Source organism: Condylura cristata, unplaced genomic scaffold (assembly GCF_000260355.1).
Source record: "Condylura cristata isolate star-nosed mole 26May11 unplaced genomic scaffold, ConCri1.0 scaffold00034, whole genome shotgun sequence".
In the NCBI taxonomy this organism is placed as follows: Eukaryota; Metazoa; Chordata; class Mammalia; order Eulipotyphla; family Talpidae; genus Condylura; species Condylura cristata.
Genome location: NW_004567135.1, coordinates 3,614,481 through 3,630,248, shown reverse-complemented (window position 1 = coordinate 3,630,248; position 15,768 = coordinate 3,614,481). Strand labels below are relative to the sequence as shown.

At 39.3% G+C, this 15,768-nt stretch overlaps 1 protein-coding gene across 1 annotated transcript; it reads right to left on the bottom strand.

The window, feature by feature from the left end:
- Positions 1-8,717: 8,717 nt before the first annotated feature.
- On the bottom strand, positions 8,718-9,668 carry LOC101631231 (olfactory receptor 6C2-like). Its single transcript, XM_004692463.1, has one exon. It carries the CDS (start codon positions 9,666-9,668, stop codon positions 8,718-8,720), a length of 951 nt encoding a protein of 316 aa, XP_004692520.1.
- Between the last annotated feature and the right edge of the window lie 6,100 nt (positions 9,669-15,768).

Genomic DNA, 15,768 nt, shown 5'->3' with positions numbered 1-15,768 from the left:
TTCTGCATGAGTTCTATCTCCGCCTGCTCCGGAGATCCACATGGCTTGGCAGACCTCTCCTGACCAGCCCGCTGCTCCCCTCAGCAGTGTGCTTCATCCATCTGCCTGTTCTGCTCCCCACTCTGTTCCTGGCGAATCCTCTCACCCTCCACATCTCTGGCCTGTACCCCAGTTCTGTATGAATAAATAAATCTTTAAAAAAAAAAGTCAGACCCTCCTTCCATGTCATCCGGGTGTTCCTGAGTGTCTGTACGATAAGTGCATTCAGGTGTGCTCCCTACTTACTGTCTTTCTTAGACTATTTGCACTTAGCTGAGGCATAAATATTTCATGGTCACATTGCTATAAATTTGACATTCGAATAAAGATCAATATAATTATAACTTGGATAAATAAATTGTGGCTGATGAAATGACACTTTTGGTAAATCAGTTCTAATTGTCCTCCCCAACATTCTGTTTCACTAGTACTGATAAATTCTCTGAAGATATATTTCTTCAGAACCTATACGTGATGTTACTTATCTTGTTACTATACATAAAATGAAAAAAACAGGCTCTGACTGACCCAAGTCTCTCATCACCTGAAAGAGCAACAAGCACTTCTAAAAAAAAGTGATCACATCCATTCAATTTTTCAGAAAAAAAAAATTAGTTTCTGAAATAATTATTTGCTTAAAGATGTCCAAATTGATTCACACCATCTTGGTTTTAAAATTGTGGTCTAATATTTTTCTCAAATCAGTGAGGGGGAAATGTGAAGGAAGAAAGACCCTGGAATGACCAGTGCAAACATACTTACTCACTGGAAGACGACTGACCTGGGTTGAATATGCAACCCTACCGGCGCCGGGACGGAAGTGCGGCCAGTGCCTGCAGAAAGGGCCCTTCCCGGAGGCTGCCATGTCGCTGCATCCTTGGGAACAGGTGTGCTGTCAGAGCCTGGCGGACCTCTGCACACGCACATGCGCTGTGGGAGCCTGTTCCGCGCTAAAGCTAAGAAACTCTTTTATTGCCTCAGGACTGAAATAAGAACACGTTATTTTAAATTTCTAAGAACTAAAGGTATTATAAAATTTTCTGAATTAAAAGAAAATTCAGAAACCTAACTTTGGCTATCTCGAAGCAGAAATTGGTCTATAGCCAATGACATAAGAGAAGTGTTTTAGTATCTCAATCTCTTACGGATGTGCAGGGCCTGTTTGTGATAAAGGCCCTGGTGACCGAAGTTGGAACAGGACTTAATGAATCTAATAGGAACTGAGTTTGGCAAAGCCCCACGGAGTGTCAGGGAGATCGTGTCCTCATAGACAATAATAGGGTGCAATAACTTAAAGACACATGCAAATTGCCCTATTTAAAAAAAAAAAATTCTGGCAGTTTCTCATTTCAGATAGCAATGTGTGAGCAAAAGGGAAAAGCATTTCATTCTCTGTCATTATGAAAATACACACGTATATTTAATACATAAAAATAATATAGTTCTACCCATTATTCTTTGCTTTCAAGTAGACTTTAACTAGAATGAAACCATAGTAAGACTTTTTTAAAAATAGTATAGTAGGTTACCAATCAATAAGCTTACTATTTATTTTCCTTGTCAATAAATACAAATTTCATCATAATTTTTCTACATGGTGGGGTCTAATCAATAAGGGAAGTTTAAGGAGTGAAGGATTGGAGGTATTGCACAAAGGAAAATTGAGAAGAGATTTTCAAGTCTTAGAAATAAATCAGGAGAATGAACCCCTGTTCTTACAACATTGAGCAAGCCCCCCTAAGAAGTATTTAATTCCAGAGGAAAACACTTTCATTTAACTGTGTTCCCTTACTGTTTGGGTAGCTGACACAAGCTATGCAATCTCTATAGACTGACATATTCCAGATGGAGACAGAAATGCTCTGAAAAATCAGACTTTCCATGCTAACTTATGTTATGACCTCCCTTTTTCGTATAATCGTAATATCAAAATATTCTGAGGAACCTTCAGCTTAGAATTGGATTGCTTCAGCCTCATAAGGTGCTACCTGGCCCTGACAAGCAAGGTCTGCACCAGCGTGAGAAATTCCTCTTGAAGTCAAAAGTCATTAATAAAAACAAATGGCTGTTACTGCAAAGTCTCTCTCACTGCTAGACTGAGGAAAACCCAAATCTTATCACTCTATCTCACATAGCCTTCTATTCAGTTTCTAAATAACCACTCAAACTTCCTACTATCTAGTCTTTAGATATGGAAATTCACCCAAGTCGCCTATGCAGAGCAAGTCAGGTTTTCTACCTTCTAGACTTCAAAAAAAAACTCACTTAAACTTTCTAACAAGTTTTTCAAAGAACCTTACCTTAATTTGATTTACAAGAAATTTCCTCTTCCTGCCCTCACCTTACCCCCTAGGATGTCTCTATGAAAATAAAAGCTATTAAGTAATAGATAATGTTTAAAGGACTTTATTTTGGTTAATCTTCACTGTGGTAAATATAGTAATATTAGTCTTAAGCTTTGTGAATCTATGTACCTGTTTTAACCTTGATAGATTGATTTTTAAAATGTTATAATCTCAACTAAAGTTCAAAAAAAAATGACCCCAGACTATTCTTAGCAAAAAGGTGATTGTGATCTCTGCCCATTTCATATGCTAATGTCATCCCTCTGCCTGCCTGAAGTGTATAAAATAAACCTCTGCTAAAGGCAGAACAGGAAGACTTGCACCCAACTCCCTTTCCCGTGTCTTCCTCCCACCCGCTCCCCTTTTTCCGTTTTCCCCCTTTTTCTAGGAATCTCCACCACCTTCCCACCTTGAGACCGACACCCTTCCCACTTGAGACCCTGCCTGTTCTGCTCCCCAATAATCCATGACCGGGGACAAAGAGTCTCCAACAGGTAGGGACCAGGCCCGGGTGAAGATATATATTGTAAATTTTTCTGTGATTTAAAAAAAAAAAACCATAAAAACACTACAGTGTAACCTCTTTAGCACATTAACCAGTTGAGTATCTGTTTAAACTTTTATTTTTCTGTCTTTGGAGTATAATATCTTTAAACCACAAAGTCTTCTTGAAACAGTTATGGATCCATTGTCAAAATGATTAAATGTTTCATTTGCACTCATTCAGGAATTGTATAAGCATCAAGTTTACCAACTTTAAAAGACTTTTAAAAGAGGGCGACTTCACTCTGCCTGTTCTGCTCCTCACTGTTTCTGGTGAATCCTCTCACCGCCCCTGCACCTCTGGCCTGTACCCCGTTCTGTATGCACAAATAAATAAAATCTTTAAAAAAAAAAAAAAAAAGGGCGACTTCATAGTGAGAAAAGCATCTCTAAAGCCAATATGGAGGGATGTCTCTCCTAGTTTTTCATCTATAGACTTGTGGTTTCAGGTATGAATGAATCTTTGTGCGTGGTGTTAGGTAGTGACCTGGGTTCATTATTTTGCATGTGATATCCAGTGTTCCCAAAATCATTTGTGGTAAACAGATTATTTCTCCATTGTAACTTTCTGCTAAGTACACTAAATTAACAGACCATATGTGTGGGTTTACCTCTGAGTTCTCCATTCTACTTCTCTGGCCTGTGTGTTCATTTTGACTTCAGCACCATATTACTTTGATTACTATTCTTTGGGGTATACTTTGAGGTATACCCCAAATTTTTGGTAAATCTGACTTTGGATATCTGGGGTGTTTTGTGATCCCATGGAAATTGGAAAATTATTGTTCTATGTCCTTAAATCTTGATAGGAATCATATTCAATATCTATTATTTTGGGTAAGATGCCATTTTGATAATGTTAATTGCTTTGCATTCTCTATATGATAATTTTCATTGTGTACATCTTTCAATTCTTCAGTAAAGTAGATACCTAGTTATCTACTTCTTTTTGCTGGTATGGTTTTCTTGACTGTTCCTTCTTCTAAATATTGGTTTGCATATAGAAATGCACCAGACTGTTGAGTGTTGATGTCGTAGCTACCACTACGCTACACTGACTTGTTTTTTTATAGATTTTATGGAGGTTCTTGGGGTGTCTAGACATACTACCATGTCACCCACAAGTAGTCATAATTTTACTTCTTTTCCAATTTAGATCTATTTTAGTCCTTCATCTTGCCTAATTCCCAGGTATGAGTCCTAATAATACAGTGAGAAGCACTGGTGAGAGTGGGCATCTGGCGACAGTGGGCATCTGGCGAGAGTGGGCATCTTGTTTTGTACCTGCTCTTAAAGGAAAAGCTTTCAGATCCTCGACACTGACTATGACGTAGCTGCGGGTTATTGTGTATGGTCCAAATCGTGTTGAGGAAGCTCCTCCTGTCCCAACTTTTGAGATGAATGATAGGTCTATTCAAATATTTTATCTGGACCTATTGATATGATAATATTAAGTTTATGTTTTAAACATTGTTATTGAGTTGATACTGGCTTACAGCATGTTTCCATCATAAAAGTGGACACCCCCTCAGCCACTGCTGCCCTGCTCCATCCACCCAGAGCACTCAGGACCCCAGCCCAGGCCCTGTGCTCTCGCCCTTCGGGTCCTCAACCCAGCCAGAGTCTTATCTTTACATGGTTTGGGGTAGTGAATTATGCTCATGGATGCAATGACAGTGTGTCATCATTGCATCCCCGAAATAATCCCGTTTAGTCCCCTTTTAATGTATTTGGTTTGCTACATTTTGTGAAAGATTTTTGCACCTACGTTCATAAGGGACAGGGTCTCTAGTTTTCTTTTTGTGGAGTTCTGTCTTTGGTGTCAAGGAAATGTTGACCTCATGAAATGTGTTTGGAAGTGTTTCTGCTTCTCTAATATTTGAAAGAGTTCACAATTATACTACATCCTACAGGGCAGGGGGGAGGGAGAAGGTTCTGAAAGAGGAAGGAGGGACGTTGATATCTGTGGTGATGGTGAGTGGGTGAATTGGAGAAGAGGGGAAGGAACATTGTCTTAAAAATGAACAACAGGGGCCCTCCCTGGTGGCGCAGCGGGCTAAAGCACAGCACTAAGAAGCTTAAGCCACTTCCTCATGAGTTCGATTCCCGCCTGCCTCGGAGGTGACCACATGGCGTGGCAGACCTCTCCTGACCCGCCCGCTGCTCCCCTCAGCTGTGTACTTAGTAGATCTGCCTATTCTGCTCCCCACTCTGTCTCTGGTGAAGCCTCTCGCCGCCCCTGAGCCTCTGGCCTGTATCCCAGTTCTGTATGCACAAATAAATAAATCAAAAAAAAAAATGAACAACAATGTAAATAGATATATAAGTTAACAAATTTGATTTTAAATACATAAGAAAGCATCAAAGAAAATAAAAGAGTTCAATTAGGGCCAGTTTTATTTGTCTTTGAAAGCTTCTAGGCACTTGTAGTGAAACTATGTGGTCCTACAATTTTGTTTTTTGACAGACTTTTGATTATTAAGTTTGAGAGAATTGTGTGTAGTGAAGCAAGTCAGATTAGCACAGTCAAATTGTGGATTCTTACACAGCAGAGTATCTGATCAAGTAAAAGACATTTTTTCTTTAGAATGAAACACTAATAAACAAAGTCAAGTTTCTAATGTTGAGAGACAGGGTAGAGGAAGAAAGGGTCAGAGGGGATATGAGATGGCGGAGGGAAGGACCCACAATTTGAAGAGCAATGGAAAGAGTCATGCTGTGGGTTCAAAGTTCCCTGATCCTCTTCTTCAGTAGCGTCCTGCAGCCATAACAAGAACCACTGAGTGGATCCAGCCCCAGGCTTCATTTGGGGGAACTTCAGGGAAATGTCTCCGGTCTTGCCACGTAACACGGTGAGCGCCATGACACGCCTCTATGTGAAGCAAAGGTTCCAAACGGTTTGGGAATATTGATCTTCGCTTTAGTGTTACAGGTAGATTTAATAGTTTCGTTCACTCTGTTACCTCAATGCATTGCCTGGCGCCTGCCTGCATGGATAACAGCAATCTTACTTACTCCGCCATCCGGCACATGCTGATCTCTTCCCCAAACTCCCTCACAGCCACACCTGACCAGCGCCTACCAGCTATCCCTGCGTCCCTCAGTCCCCCAGCTGGACACGAGGATCATCACGAGCCCCTTCTACTGCTGTCACGTATTTCTTGGAAGTACCTTAAAATCGCTGTTGCCATCTGCCCTCCACCCTCCGTTCTTATTCCAGGCTGATGTCGGGGCACGCTCAGGGCAGTTCCTGCTTCAGTGTTTCTAGGTGTTCAGAAAGGGACTCAGCGCGCCCCTGAGGCAACACTGGAGTACAGTGATGAAACTGGGTGAACTGTAAGTCCAGAAAGGAAGAATTGACGTGCTCTGGATTTTTTTTTTTAATATTCATTTCTTTATGCATACAGAACTGGGGTACAAGCCAGAGGTGCAGGGGCGGTGAGAGGCTTCCCCAGAGACAGAGCGGGGAGCAGAACAGGCAGACGGACAAAGCACACTGCTGAGGCGAGCAGCGGGCAGGTCAGGAGAGGCCTGCTGCACCATGTGGGTCACCTCCCGGTGGGGATCGAACTCATGCTGCAGTTGCTTTTTGCATTTAGTGCTGTGCTTTAACCCACTGCGCCGCCGGGCAGGGTCCATGCTCTGGATTTGCACTTGCCGCTGAGTGCTCAAACTAAATCGGAGTGGTTGGTCCTGCTGATCCAGACAAGCAGAAATACACGGCTTATTTAGACAGCACTCTTCTGAGTAAACCAGTCGCCGTTTTAACCACTTTACCGAGACTCCTTAACTGGCAGCCTTAAACTTTGAGTCCTGGTATTGAGGTGCTGGAATGAACAGCCTTAACTACCTGTTTCCCTTTCTCTGAGGCCCTGCACGGACAGCATTTTTGCTATGTAACCTTTTCTATTGTAACATTTCAAAGTGGCATGCAGAGATAAAAATGAGAAGGGGGAAAGTTTACAGAAGCACAGAAAATAAATGCCATCATTTTGCAATTGAGTCACACTTTAAGTATTCTTTGGGATTCATCACTGAAAAAATTCCCTAGAATATGAGAACATTCATAATCATGACATTACGATCTATTGCTTTTTTTTTTTTTTTTTTGCATAGGAAATAAAATGCAGGCTCCTCGGTATGTGCATATGAAAATACTGAGGATGTGGAGAGTTTTTCAAAATATAAACTAGGGCTATTCTTGTGGAAATCAAAGACAAGTTCACCAATGATTTGTAGAAGCTGATTTAAGTTGTCCCTTTTTTGATTAAACATGCTAAATAACTTACAGCATATAAATATACAGAGTTTAGCCATACACCGATGATTGCAGTCACTATTATTTTTATTAACTATATATGTTTGGCAATCAGTGACTAAAAGAGAAATGGACTAGGAGGCAGACAGCTTCCTTAAGACAATTCTTTGCACACATTGTTTAGGGCCAATGTTCTTTGCCAGAAGCAGCAGCTCAGAAACCTACACTTTCACAAATTAATGAAGAAATAACTAGAATCCACTCAGAGGCTGACAACATGAGAGTACATAAAAGAAATATGTCTCATTGTCATTTTTAGTCAATAAACAACAAAGTAGATTGAGACAGTTAATATGAAAATTACAGTAAGTTGATCTCACTCAACTTGAAATCACTGTGAAACACAGAAAATCCTCTACCCTTTTTGAAGCTCGGAAGTAGTTATACAAAGAAGAGATTATTATTGCTTGGGCAGGCATAATTTGAGTTGATAGAAAAGTAGTAAGACAAAAGATAAAATCTTGGTATAGAGTAGATTTTTGTAGAGAGGGAAAAGGTAATAGAGTTATCAATAGGTAAAAGATTTTTAGACAACATGATAAATCATTCAAAACCCTTTTGAAGTATTTTATCTTAGGGACCATATTCATGAAAAAATCTATGAGAAGATATTGAACCAATCTATAATCCTGGTTTTAAAAAATAAAAACACTTATTAAAAAGAAAGGTTCTAAATAGGCCTTAAACTGAAGTATTTTGACAACTGGAAATTTACATATTGTTTTAGTAGGTACTTGTTTGATCAATACAAAAAAGATTTTGTCATATTTGTGATCTAAAGTTTAATTCCTTCTTTTTTTTTATTTTAAAGATTTATTTATTTGTGCATACAGAACTGAGTACAGGCGAGAGGTGCAGGGGCGGTGAGAGGATTCACCAGAGACAGAGTGGGGAGCGGAACAGGCGGACCCCGACGATGTACACTGCTGAGGGGAGCAGTGGGCAGATCAGGGGAGGTCTGCCGCACCATGTGGTCACCTCCTGGGCTAGCAGGGTTTGAACACATGCTGAAGTGGCTTTAGCTTGTTAGTGTAGTGCTTTAACCCGCTGCGCCACCAGGGAGGGCCAGTTTAATTCCTTCTTAAATAAAATCATTAGTTCCATCTTGATAACAAATATTGAATAATAATCATCTAAATCCCATCCAGGAGATTTTGAAAAAAAGGTGAAATGCTCTACTATTGTTAAGTTCCATCTTCAATTGGGCAATCTATTTCACAAATTCTGAATATTGTTCTTATCAGTGCACTCAGTAAGCTTATTTCTATGTATTTGTTTAGAACTGTTGATACAGGAAGCTATTTAATTACTGACTCTAAGTCAATCTTATTCTTGTACCAATTTTAACAAATAGATTACACTATAAGGAAAGGTAAGTTGTTTGTTGATAGGGCTTTCTAGTTTATGGGAACATAGATCTAGAAGAAGTAAAGAAAGAGGGGTAGGTTAAAAGGATGGCTAAGCACCTTATACTATGTCATTACCCTAATTCCTTGAGAGGAGTGCAATTTTTTGACTAAGTCATTAAAGGCTTGTATCACTTGTTTGTTCCTCAGAGTATAAATAAATGGGTTCAACATGGGGGAGATGGAAGTATTTAACAGTGTGATCCCCTTATTCATGGTCATGTCATCTTTTGCTGAGGGTTTGATGTAGACAAAGATGCAGCTGCCGTAGGAGATAGAAAGCACAATCATGTGGGAAGAGCAGGTAGAAAACGCCTTCGTCCTTTGCTGGGCTGATGGGAACCTCAGGATTGTTCTGACGATATAAACGTAGGACAAAACCACACACACTAGAGTCAGGATGAAGATCAGCACTGAGCAGACAACAACCATCTGCTCTACAAGCCAAGTATCTGAGCATGCGATCTTTATCAGTGGATTCGCATCACAGACAAAGTGGTCAATGGTATTAGCATTGCAGAATTTGAGGCCCAGGATCAAAATAAACAGTGGGACTATCAACAACAGAGTCACCATCCAACAACCTATGACAAGCCTTTGGCAGACCCTGCGGTTCATGATGGTCACATAGTGCAGGGGTTTGCAGATGGCCACGTACCGGTCATAGGACATCGTGGTCAGGAGAAAAAATTCTGTTACTACAAACACATATGCAAAATATAATTGACTTAGACAATCACTATAGGTAATGGTCCTATCTCCCGTTGATAGACTGTACAAGAATTTAGGAATGCAGGCAGAAGTGAATGAAATTTCTAAGAAGGAAAAATTTTGGAGAAAATAGTACATGGCTGTGTTAAGGTGGTTATCCACAAACACAAGGATGATGATGGTCACGTTTCCAATGATGCTCAACAGGTAGGCGATTAATAAAAGTATGAAAATCAGAATCTGCAGCTGTGGGTCATCTGTCAGTCCCAGGAGGATGAAGGTGGTTATTGCTGTGTGGTTTCTCATTCCTGGCTCGTGGCTTGCTTATAATCTGTGCTTAAATTTGAGACATATGATACTCAGAAGGAGGAAGGAAGATTCATTTATAAGGAGCAAGCAATGTATATTTTTATAATGACTTAAAACTAAGTTTCTGCTCTTTTAATGTGACATTAAATTGCTATAAAACTTTGCTTTATGAGCATCTAATAATAAATACATTTTACATTTTAGTCAAGCAAATACATATATCATTATTGCATATCTGTAAAAATGTTTTCAGGTAATGACTAACCTTTAACTGTGTTTTTCCCATAAATCTCTTTTAATTTCCCTATATCGATAAAATGAAATGTGAAAGTCACTAATTTTATAATGACTAATTTAACAAGAACTGTAGACTGAAAAAAAAACTATAAAATTTCTTTTTCACTTAAAATATTTGTTAGTAATGAATAAGTAAAATAAAACAAAATCTAAAAATAAATCATTTCCACTATTGCTAAAAATTACATGTTAATGTACAATTTTGTAACAGACATTCCTTGGGTAACTCCAAAGAGCAGGATTGCTGCAACCCTTGGAAAATCTAATATAATAATTTGGAGAGTCCCACATTGATTTCCACAGGAGCTGGACAAGTCTACATGTCCACTACAGTGTAAAGGCCCACTTTTTCTCCACACACTCACTGACATTATTTCTGGGGTTTGTTGTTTGTTTCAATAGGGACCATTTTCACAGAATGAGATGGTTTTGATTTGCATTTCCTGATAATAAGTGATGTTGAGCACTCTTTTATGTGTGCACTGGCCAGTCATATGTCTTCCTTGAAGAAGTGTATATTTAGATATTCTGCCCATTTCTTCACTAGGTTCTTCTATTCCTTATAGTTGAGCTCTATAGGTTCTTGACAGGCCCACACAGGAGCAACATCCTCATGTTTTTTGATTGCCCACTGCTCTTGTCTGGCTGAAACACATGCAGATTCCACTTATCAGCTATCAATAGTACTGTGTTATCTCACGTATGTGTTAAACATTTTCTGATTTCAATTCTGAAATCTTCAATAATTTCCATTTATTCCCCAACTCTGGGTTTGTCTCTTAAGACATTGCAGTGCCCGCAGGGATTACAATTGAGATAAAAAAAAAAAAAGTACAAAAAGATGTAAAAATAAACCTATAAAATTAAAAAAAAGACACTGCAGTGAACATATCAACAGCTGATATCTAGGCAATTAAGTGAAGTGCGATCATTTATTTTAGCTTTATCTGGCATTTGACACTGTTAACCACACGTTGTCATGTTCTAGACATATTACTGCAAGATGCCCACATTCTCAGCATAGGTTTTGTGCTTGATTTCTCCTTTATAGGTATTTCTTTCTTCACTCTTTCTTATAACATTAATATTATGTAAACATCATCCCAAGTTTCTCTATGGGATTTATGGAGCATTCCATTAAGTCCCATGGGTATAATTTCATTGCAAACTCTGATGAATAACAGATTACCTCATGGTCACTCTGGCTTCAAGAAATCAGTATCTAAGAGTGTCAAGATTCCCTCAAACTGGACGTGCTGGCATGGACTTCCAGCCTCTCCGTGTGGCTGTTTATTCTCACTCCTGAGCTATACTAAACTCAAAATCAGCACTGATTGTTCCTCATTCATAACTGAGTGCGAGCTATCTTGCTTCTAAGCTCATTCATCAAAGATGCTTTCATCCAATCATCTATTTTCCTTTAAGTCAAAGTTTTTTAACTTGTTCTTTATTTTTATAGGTTTTTGCAAGTTTGGTGGGGAAGAAATTATAGAGATTTTTAAACCCGCCACCGTGCATTTTAGCAGCCACTTCACATGCATAATCTGCCCAGAAAATCTTCTCAGGCAATCGTTTGTTTTCCAGCCTCCTTCCTCCATCCCGGTTTCTTACCCTGACGCTGCTTTTACTGACCCCGCCCTCAGGGATTAATGTCGTTTCCTCAGTAGGGGTCTGTGAGCCGCCTGCACAACACTAGCAACCTGCTATGTGTTTTGTCACTAGCTATGCATGGAGAGTGGACAAAAGTTTCCTCAAACAAGATTTCCATCTCATTATTATAATCATATAACTACTTAATTAGGGGCAAAGAAATAATTCTGATAACTGTATACCTTCAAATCACAGGAGATCACATTCTTTCTGAAATGCAGGTGATATTGAAACTGCTGTGGTTCCTTTTTTTGGAATATCCCTGAGTTTAACCAAGGAACATTTCTCCCTTTATAACTTAGCGACTGGCTCTATTCCCCCTTCTCTACCTGCTCAGCTTGTTCCTGATTCCTGCATCAAGGCAAAAGCAGTTAACAAACTTGCCTCTGCATTTGCAGAGAAACCACTAGCTTTTAGTGCTGTAACCGGGGCCGCCTCCTGACACCTGTCAGAAACAGAAACACCTGGGGCTGGAACACGGTCTCTCCCGTCTGGATCTGAGCCGACAGCGGCCCTTTGCCTCAGCCACCGCTTTGGCACAGAAGCAACCACCGTCCCGGCCTCTCCAGCCCGAGCGCCTGTCCTCATCACCAGTTTAAGGAAACACATTTCCCCTGGATACCAGAAGTAGACTTATTGAGAAACAAAGCGTCTTAATTGTTAGCTTGGAAATGTGCCCCTCAGCCGTGAGGGTGAGGGTCACGCTGCTGCTTGCTGGTTGCCCACAGACTCCGGGACACCCCAAAGGCAGAGCCACGCTGATTACGCGTTGGGCGTGATTTGCTGTTTTAATACGACCCTCGATCTGGAAGCTTTATCTTTCTCTTAATAATTTTCAGAAAATAAGTGGACGCCATAGTGTAACTGACATTTTGCATTTTAGAAAAGTGAGCATGCAGGGAATCTGTTTACGTCAGCTAATAAGACATGAGCTTAGAAGTCCTTCCCGATGATATTTATTTATTTACTCGCTCATTTACTTACTGAAATAACATTAGTTTGCATCATTTGTTTAAAAACATAGGATCTCCCTGGTAAGCTGTTGTTACAACTTACCCACCATCAAAACACCCATGGCCCTCCGCCAAAGTCTACGGTGCCGCCTTCCTATGATCATCCCCCGCACCCACCCCCAGACCACGCTTTATAATCACTTTCGAGAGCTAGTTTTCAGTTTGGCTTATCTGACCTTTGTTGGGTTGACCTGGGTGCACCACCTCCCTTTTAAGCTCTAATTTACCTATAGGCTGGAGGAGATTTTCCAATCACTGTTCCAGCTGTAGCCAATGATTACAGTTTTGCAACTCTGATTAGATTTTCAAGTGATGTTGGTGAATTTTACTTATTTTAAACATTGTCTCCCAGCAACACACTACTTCTAAGGGCTTTCAGCATTCCATAAATGCTAGTGGATCAAAGAAAAAGTGGACTTAATATTTGCCTATACAAGAGTAAGAAACCTTAGAAAAACTACTTTGACATTTTAAATGTTTTTTTGTTTAATGATATAAAGGGACTTTTTGAGATCATGTCCAATGTTTTCTAGATATTATGCCAAATCTCTGTATTGTTTTTGCTGTGGTCTGGTGATTACTGAGAAGTATAATTCCAGTGCATTTTATAGTTTCTAAAATCAGACTACGGAGTTCATTTTAGTGAGATTCTTCAATAAAACCTCATTCATGAAGCTTTTCAGAGTCATCATAACAACCCAGACACCCAAACAGATGCCTTGATATTGTCTAAGTTAAAATCCCTACCACTAATACATTCTCTCTTTATTTTACTTGTTTTCTTCTTGTTTCTCGACTTTTTATATTTAGCCATAAATTACTACAAAACTTACTTAGTATAAAATACTAATACCTATGGCCATTAAGTGATTGCCAGCGTGCTGCATGGGTTTTCTTTCCTACATGAAGCAGGAGAGTCTTGAGACTTGGAATATTCGCTGCTGTGTTGGGTACCAAGGACAGCATTCCAGCTCGCTCTAATTTTGGATTGAAGACCAGAGTTCTGCACATTTCTTGCTGAGCCATAATTATGTAATAGATGTCATAGGAAGACATTTCTGCTTGTAAATAAACAATCCAAGTCTATGATTTCCTTCCATGTTAAAGTTGTAAAGGCACTTTCACTGAAACTATTACTATTATTAGCTATAACTCTTAATAAATGTTTTTTGATCTCTAGGTTGTATTTTGTAATCAGAAAAAAACTGTTTTTCCCAGTGTTTTCTTAACTGCAGTACATGTTTTATCAAAAAAAAAAAAACAAAACCTTCACAACTGATAGCAGCTCTACATTAGAAATTACCTAGTTAACCATTCCTAAAAGGAGACCTAGCCCAAGCTCAGGCAGAGAAATTATTACACAGCAGTCACTGCTCTTCAAATGTAATTCCTTAGGAATTGACCCTCTGAAACAAATTGCAAAACCCTTAATCCCTCAGGACTTGCTGCTTCATCTTACTCAAAACAGTGTTTCTGATTCTGCATCATTTCTCTCCTTCAGTGTCAGACCCTCCTCCCAGGTACTCGCAAATGTTTATTCAGTAAATGCATGCAGGGGTGTTCCCTATGTACTGATTTGCTTGTAATATTTGCACTTAAGTGGAGCAGAAATGCCTAATGATAACATTGCAGTTACTTTGACATTCTAATAAAAATATATATACTTATAACTTGGATAAATAAATTATGATTGGCAGAATTATCCTATGAGTAAATCACTTCTGATTGGCCCCCACAGACTCTGATCCACTTGCTCAATGAGCGACTGAAGACACTTTTCTTCAAAACCTATGTGTGATTGCTACTCATCCTGCTGATCACTTTCCATTTCAATTTTCTAGAACAAAATATCATCTGAAACAATCATTAGCTTTTACTGAGACCTCCAAGTTGATTCACACTATGTAGTTTTAAACATAGAAGTCTAATATTGTTCTCAAATCAGTTTGGGAAAAATAAGAATGAAGAAAGACCCTGGAATGACCAGTGCAAACATACTTACTCCTATGGAAGACGACTGACCTGGGTTGAATATGCAACCCTACCGGCGCCGGGAAGGGAGTGTGGCCAGTGCCTGCAGAAAGGGCCCTTCCCGGAGGCTGCCATGTCGCTGCATCCTTGGGAACAGGTGTGCTGTCAGAGCCTCGCGGACCTCTACACACGCACATGCGCTGTGGGAGCCTGTTCCGCGCTAAAGCTAAGAAACTCTTTTATTGCCTCAGGACTGAAATAAGAACACGTTATTTTAAATTTCTAAGAACTAAAGGTATTATAAAATTTTCTGAATTAAAAGAAAATTCAGAAACCTAACTTTGGCTATCTCGAAGCAGAAATTGGTCTATAGCCAATGACATAAGAGAAGTGTTTTAGTATCTCAATCTCTTACGGATGTGCAGGGCCTGTTTGTGATAAAGGCCCTGGTGACCGAAGTTGGAACAGGACTTAATGAATCTAATAGGAACTGAGTTTGGCAAAGCCCCACGGAGTGTCAGGGAGATCGTGTCCTCATAGACAATAATAGGGTGCAATAACTTAAAGACACATGCAAATTGCCCTATTTAAAAAAAAAAAATTCTGGCAGTTTCTCATTTCAGATAGCAATGTGTGAGCAAAAGGGAAAAGCATTTCATTCTCTGTCATTATGAAAATACACACGTATATTTAATACATAAAAATAATATAGTTCTACCCATTATTCTTTGCTTTCAAGTAGACTTTAACTAGAATGAAACCATAGTAAGACTTTTTTAAAAATAGTATAGTAGGTTACCAATCAATAAGCTTACTATTTATTTTCCTTGTCAATAAATACAAATTTCATCATAATTTTTCTACATGGTGGGGTCTAATCAATAAGGGAAGTTTAAGGAGTGAAGGATTGGAGGTATTGCACAAAGGAAAATTGAGAAGAGATTTTCAAGTCTTAGAAATAAATCAGGAGAATGAACCCCTGTTCTTACAACATTGAGCAAGCCCCCCTAAGAAGTATTTAATTCCAGAGGAAAACACTTTCATTTAACTGTGTTCCCTTACTGTTTGGGTAGCTGACACAAGCTATGCAATCTCTATAGACTGACATATTCCAGATGGAGACAGAAATGCTCTGAAAAATCAGACTTTCCATGCTAACTTATGTT